At 38.9% G+C, this 7,365-nt stretch overlaps 1 protein-coding gene across 1 annotated transcript in view; it reads left to right on the top strand.

Annotated features, from left to right (window-relative positions):
- LOC106688677 (probable Rho GTPase-activating protein CG5521) overlaps positions 1-7,365 on the top strand; it is a gene marked incomplete at its 5' end in the record, with an annotated part of 237,137 nt that overhangs the window by 31,802 nt on the left and 197,970 nt on the right. Inside the window, 2 exon segments of the mRNA XM_067052337.1 lie at positions 54-189; positions 3,475-3,609. Coding sequence (XP_066908438.1) covers positions 54-189; positions 3,475-3,609 — 271 coding nt within the window.

The raw sequence follows: 7,365 nt of genomic DNA, 5'->3' as shown, positions 1-7,365 counted from the left end.
AAACTAATGAGATAATAATGAGTATTTAATTAAAATTATTGTATATTTTTCAGAAATTCCATCATTCAGAGTTGGCCCATTTCCTGAAGTATTCTTAAGTTCCAAAGTTGCTGTGATAAAGTGGATTTCCAATTTCACTCATCTCACAAAGACTCATCCAGGGCCACAAGTAGTAGGAGTTTTTTCGAGGTTAGTAATTTATTTTATTTTGTTTTGTTTGAGTAAGTTTTCAGCTTGATTAAATGACATGATAGTAATCTGTGAAAAAACTATCACTTCTTTTCAGAAGCCTTTGTGGATTTATTTTAAATTGAAACAATTTAAATAAATATTTTTAACTTTCTAGTCAGTTTTCTTTTTGTTGGTGCCATAGTAATTTTGTAGTAAAAATAATACACCACTAAGTCATCAATTTTTGTTTTATTTATACATATTATATCATTGTTTATTAGTATATCTCTTTTATGTAATTTATATCTTATGGATATTTGTCTACTGTACAATAATAAGGAATATTTGTATCTTTTTTTTTATATGGCATGAATAATAATAATAATAATAGTCTTAGTTATAGATTCGTTCATTGCAGCACAAGTTTTGAAAAAACAGCAAAGTCTTTCTATGGTTTGGATTGATTATAAAAAGGCCTTTGACTCTGTTCCACACAGCTGGCTACTAAAAGTATTAGATATATACAAGATTCAAACTAATGTAAGCAGACTCCTTTCAAACCTGATGGCAGATTGGAAAACTACGCTGAAATTTGGAGCTAACTACATGGCCAATCAAATCAAAATACTGAGAGGAATATACCAAGGGCATTGTCTAAGCCCAATTTGGTTCTGCATGGCGCTATTTCCATTAAGCAGGACTCTTCGAAAGAATAAGGAGGGATATAAACTTGTCATCAACAACAGAGGGACCACAGTTAGCCATAGCTGGTACATGGACGACCTCAAACTATATGCGAAAAACAAAGAACAACTACAAAATATGGTTGAAGCTGTTTCATATTTTACAAGAGACTTAGGAATGTCATTTGGCCTCGATAAATGTGCAGTGCTCCATGTAACTAAGGGGAAAGTGGTTAGTGAACAGAATATTTTGTTTAATGAAGAAGAGCACATCAAGGAACTTGAAGGTAATAAATTATATAAATATTTGAGCATGCAACAGCACCTTAAAATATCCCGAAAAGATATGCAACAAGAATTTCTAACAATGCTCAAAATTAGGCTTCGAAAAGTGTTCAAAACCCAACTAACCAGGAAGCAAAAAATCAAGGCCATCAACACCTGGGCTATACCTGCTCTAAGTTATAGCTTCGGCATAGTGCAATGGTCGAACAACAGCCTACAGGAGATGGATCGCCTTGTACAAACAACTTACACAAGAACGTACCCACCACCCAATATCCTCTAAAGCTCGTCTATACTTACCTAGGAAAGGAAGACGTGGTTTGCTAAATATTGAAGAAGCTTGCCGCAAACAGGAAGTGGCCCTACACTAATATTTCCTCGCAAAAACAACAGGGGCTTATCACGCCATCACAAGAATGGACTCTGTTTTAACTGCACTTAATCTGAGCAAAGGTGTTGAATCAACAATCGTATCACAAAATGAATGACTGGCAGAATGGAAAAGCAAGTCTCTGCATGGGAGATTCTATAGCCAACTGAACGAAGCCTCCATAGATAAAGAGAGATCAGTTGAATGGTTAAAAGCTAGAAGGCTATTCTCCGAGAAAGAGTGATTGTGGTTGCTATTCAAGATCAAGTGATTGCCACGAGATCATATAGGAAGCATGTGTTAAAAGACGCAACAACACCGGATAAGTGTTGATTATGCTCAGTAATGCTCGAATCAATCCACTATATCACTGGTGGATGTGGATTGTTGGCTGGTGCTGAATATCTGCTGAGGCACAACAATGTGGCCAAAATTTTACATTTGGCTCTGGCTGTGAAGTACAACCTAATTGAAGATAAGAGCCCTTATTACAAGTATCACCGAAATAAACTCCTCCAAAAAGGTTCTCTCAGGCTATATTGGGATGATTCAATTATTATAGACCATACTGTACTTCATAATAAGCCAGACATCCTCCTTATAGACCTAAGAAAAAAGAAAGCGGAACTTATTGATGTTGGGATCCCAACGATAATAATATAAGCTCCACTGTGGGAGAAAAACTGAGGAAATACCAGGAATTGGCGATAGAATTGAAAGAAATATATAAATTGGAAGGTGTTACCACTACTCCATTCATAATATCAACAAATGATCTCATACCAAAATCGACAGTGGCAGGCATGAATGGTTTGGGGGTACCTATAGACGTCCTAAGAGAGGCTCAATAGTCAGTTGTCTTAGGCACTGCACGTATAGTGCGAAAATTTTAAAAATATTTAAAAAAATAAAAAATAAATCAACAAAAATATGAAGGTAGTTGGACTTCTAGGTCCCCCACCTCAGATACCTAACCCACAATAGCGAGAAAAACCGACCATAATAATAATAATAATAATAATGAATAAACTATAACCCAACAACCTGGTAAGTTTAGTTAATAATATCTTTCAATATAACTTTTTAGCTCCTACTTTTAATTATAGTTTAATCACTAACAGTGATGATTCACCTTGGAAGGAGGCAAATTATCCGACAAAAGAAAAGTTATCAAGTTATAAAACTTGAGTGATGAATAGAAATAATGATGCATGTTAAATTAAAATAAATATTCTCTATTTAGATTAATTTGTATTAATATATTCTTGTTTGAGAGTGGTTTAGCTTATTTAAAAACAAATTTGATCCTTTTTTTTTCCCCAATTTTATTCTTTTCAAAACCTTCCAACATTTCGACCCTCAGGTCATTTTCAAGGATACCTTTATTTTGTTGTCATTTTCTTTTTTAAAAATCTTAAAAATGCCGGCTAATTGCCTTTGTCCCATCTATAACTTGCAAAATTTACATGTAAGGAAGAAGAGAAGTGGTTAGTAAAAGTTTAAAATTCAAGAAAGAATTATATAGAAGAAGTTATAGATGGGACTAAGGCAATTAGCCGGCATTTTTAAGATTTTTAAAAAAGAAAATGACAACAAAATAAAGGTATCCTTGAAAATGACCTGAGGGTCGAAATGTTGGAAGGTTTTGAAAAGAATAAAGTTGGGGGAAAAAAAGGATCAAATTTGTTTTTAAATTCTCTATTTATTTTTAATTATATAAATTAAAAAGTTATATAATTATTAATGATTCTATAATGTATATGTATGAATTGATAGATTTCAACCTATTAAAGAAAATTATATTTATAGACTTGAGAATGGCTCTAGATTGCTGAAACATCTTGTATAAATGAAATGAAAATTTTAAAAAATGGGTGACCTAGTAGCTTTTTATTTTTAGTATAAAATTGTGTTAAATTATTATGACCCATCATAAATTTACTGTTTTCTAATTATCTATTTCAGCTGTTCAGTAATCAGTGAAAGTGAATCAGAACGCTCACCTGGTTCAGACCTACGAAGAGTGAGTGTTGGCCAAAGTGGAAATGATACGGCAGTTATTACTCCCTTTTCTCCACCCGTTGATCTTCACATCATTAAGTAATGATAATTATATATTTTTTTATATTTTATTAATTATTTTAAGTTGTATGGACTTCTATACATTATTTTTACTTTTCCTATTTTTTATACAATCTATTTTTTTTTTTTATACAAAGTAAATTTTTCCATATGGTAGGGTAGGGGCTGTCTTATAATTGATCCGGTTTAGAATTTTCACTGGTTATTAATTATGGCAAGATATAAACTATTATTAAAAACTTTTATATAATAAGATCAATGGAATATGGCCCGGGCGCGGTAAAAAAACAAAACTTAAATAGTAAATAAAAATAGTATAATTATTTACTATTTGATTTTTTTTTTACCGCACCCGGACCATATTCCATTATTATATTTTAGTGCGTGTTCCTGTGTAACGATAAAGATGACTCTTTAGTTACGTTCTTTATTTGTCAATACAATAATATTTACACTTGACATATATAACAAAACATTCATAATTATTATTAACATAACATTCAGTTTTTTTAGATAACAACACTCAAGTTCTTCCTAATTAATTAATTGTAATTGATCATATCGCAAGAGGTTTCAAATGGGTTTGCCACTAAAACAAATGTAAAATAATGAAACTTTAAATGAATTATAATTAAAAATAGTTTTAAAAGAAATATAGTAAAGAAATAAAAATGTTGATAATAATTTCGACATTGGCAAACACATTTCAAACACTCTCTTTGCAAACGTCAACTATTGCCGCTGAAGACGTTAATCTTGCCACCACATCACTCCCCCCAATGACGTTGGCGCAGAACCTAACAGTTGGCTTTACTGCATGTCCAGAGTGGGTGTGATACGCTGGTTTTGGTTGATGCTGTTCTGCGTCGAGGTCATTAGAAGAGTTAGCAGATCCTGCAGGGGGTGTAGGACTGGACTGAGCCGCGTCAGCGTTTCTTCCTACCTGCGTTGTGTTTGCGCCGGAAAGAAGATGTGCAACTTTCAGTCGATCCATCAAAATCGTTTTTGGACCTGATGGTAGCTCGATCTTAAATGTTTTCTCCTTACGTGAGATTACTCTGTATGGTCCAGAGTACAGTGGAGTGAGCGGTATCGTAACGGAGTCGTCCCTTAGAAATACGTGGATGCAGTCCTTTAAGTCTCGATGCACAAAAGTCTTGGACATACTGCTGCGGTATGGCACCGGGTGGAGATTCTTCATGGCCTCCCGTAAGGTCTTCAGTGTCGATTCGGAGTCCTCCCAACATCCTGATGTCTCGAAGAACTCACCTGGGAGGCGTAAAGGCTGCCCAAATACCATTTCCGCAGCGCTGGCTCCCAAGTCCTCTCTCACTGCTGATCGGATTCCTAAAAGGACTGTTGGTAACGTGCTTGTCCATCCTGATCCGTTCAGTGTAGACATGAGGGATGCCTTCAGGGTCCTGTGCCACTGCTCCACGCATCCGTTGGACTGAGGATGGTATGCTGTAGTCCTCTGACGTTGTATACCTAATATACGAGTATAAATCATAAGATTTATGAAAAGATCTGACTCGAACTGGCGCCCTTGGTCAGTGGTTATCCTTGCTGGCGTACCATAGCGGGAGATCCATGTACCCACAATCGCTGATGCTACCTTGGTAGTTGTTATCTCCTCCAGAGGGCACACCTCAGGCCAACGGGTGAATCGGTCAATGATCGTCAGACAGTACCGCATTCCGTCGGAGTTTGGTAATGGTCCGATGAGGTCCACGTGAATGTGTTCAAACCTGGAGCTGGGAGCGAAGGTACCTGGAGGGGTTACTGTGTGACGGATCACTTTCGATATCTGACAGGCAATACAACACCGAGCCCATCTCGAGACATCGGCGTTCATGCCAGGGCAGAAAAATCGCTGTTTTACAAGCCGTCTTAAAGCTCGAATACCAGGGTGGCTGAGCCCATGCAGGCGGTGGAAGATTTCTTCTCGCATGGACTTAGGAATGTATGGCCGCGCCTGAGAGGTGGAGGTTTCACAGAGGACTGACGTTACAGTACCGGGAGGTTTAATCCATTGAAGTTGAAGATGGTTGTTTTTCTGTAGCTCTGTAATTGTTGGATCCTTCTGTTGTTCTGCCGCTATATGTACATAATCGTCAGTGAACTCGATGTCCTTGACCCTCGAAAGTGCATCGGCGACGGTGTTCTCTTCCCCAGATACGTGGCGGATGTCGGTCGTAAACTGGCTAATGAAATTAACCAGACGAATCCGCATGGGTGTCGCTGTCTCCGGCTTTTGATGGAAAGCATATTCCAACGGTTTGTGGTCCGTCCATATCTCAAAATGTCACCCGTCCAGGTAATGCCTGAAATGCTTGATGGCTCAGTGGGTTGCCAAGAGCTCCCTATCGTTTGTGGCATATTTCTTCTGTGCTGGGGTGAACGCCTTAGAGAAAAATCCGACAGGTCACCAAACGTTACCATCTTTCTGCTGTAAAACTGCCCCCATGGCGGTACTGGAGGCGTCACATACTAAGACTAGATGAGCGTTCTCTCTAGGATGTCCTAGCACTACAGCATTCTGAATGGCGGTTTTGCAGCGTTTGAATGCTTGGATGGATACTTCTTCCCAGGTGATTGGTCTCTTATCGTTCTTCTTCGCCCCAGCGAGGAACTTGTTGAGTGGAGCTTGCAAATCTGCTGCTCGGGGTATGCAACAATGGTAAAAGTTAAACATACCAAGGAAACGTCGTAGGTCCCTTATCGTAGTCGGTCTGGGATAAGATGCAATAGTTTCAACCTTGGTTGGAAGAGTGCTAATGCCGGTGGCGTCGACCATGTGTCCTAAGAATGCGACTTCCTGGCGAGCAAAGACATACTTTGCCAGGTTCAAAGTGAGACCATGGTCCTCAAGTCGCCGCAGGACTTCCTCTATATGTGTTGTGTGCTCTTCTTTGTCTCTGGAGGCGATGATGATGTCATCCAGGAACCACCAAGCGATGTCGAGACCTCGAAGCACCCAATCCAGGAACTGATGGAAGGTCTGCGCAGCGTTCCTTAGTCCAAAACACATTCGAAGAAATTTGAAAAGACCGAAGGGTGTAACCTGCTACTGAAATTTGGTAATATGCTCGGTTGAGATCCAATGTAGTGAAGATCTTCTTACCGTGCATATTAACGTTGAAGTCCGCCAAGTGAGGAACAGGGTATCTATCGGGGACCGTCCTGGCGTTCAACTGTCGATAATCTCTGCAGGGCCGTATACCTCCATCCTTCTCCACTATGTGTAGTGGACTGGCCCAAGAGCTATTGGACGGTCTGCAAATTCCCTCTTCAATCATTTGCTCGAATTCTCGCATGGCGGCGTTGTACCTCTCCAGCGGCAGGCGGTGTGCTTTGGCTCTTTGACGAAGGATGTTGGTTGTGTAACGCTAGGGAACTGGCGTAGCAAGGCTGTGTACCATTCACCGGTTGGTACTGAATAAACAGTGGGTACCTTAGCTAATCTTCCATGTGTCGTCAATCCTGTTTTCTGGTCCACCAGCTGACATCCAGCGAGATCTACCATAATATTATAGTGATATAATAGATCTGCACCTATGATTGGATGACTCATGGTTGCTATTATGAACCTCCATGTAATTTTGCGCCGAAGACCGAGATCGAGGTTCTGGACTATTGGCCGCATACAAAGTGAACTGCATGTTCGGCTTTACTTTCTTGTTCTTCACCGGAAAGACAGATATAGTGGCTCCTGTATCTACCAGATATCTGGTCCCGGACTTTTTGTCGACGATAAAAAGTCGGCGGTTGGTA

Source organism: Halyomorpha halys, unplaced genomic scaffold, assembly GCF_000696795.3.
Source record: "Halyomorpha halys isolate HHAL.00 unplaced genomic scaffold, Hhal_1.1 Scaffold1175.1, whole genome shotgun sequence".
Taxonomy (NCBI): Eukaryota; Metazoa; Arthropoda; class Insecta; order Hemiptera; family Pentatomidae; genus Halyomorpha; species Halyomorpha halys.
Note: the sequence above shows the minus strand (reverse complement) of the source record. Positions and strands in the feature narration are given on the sequence as shown.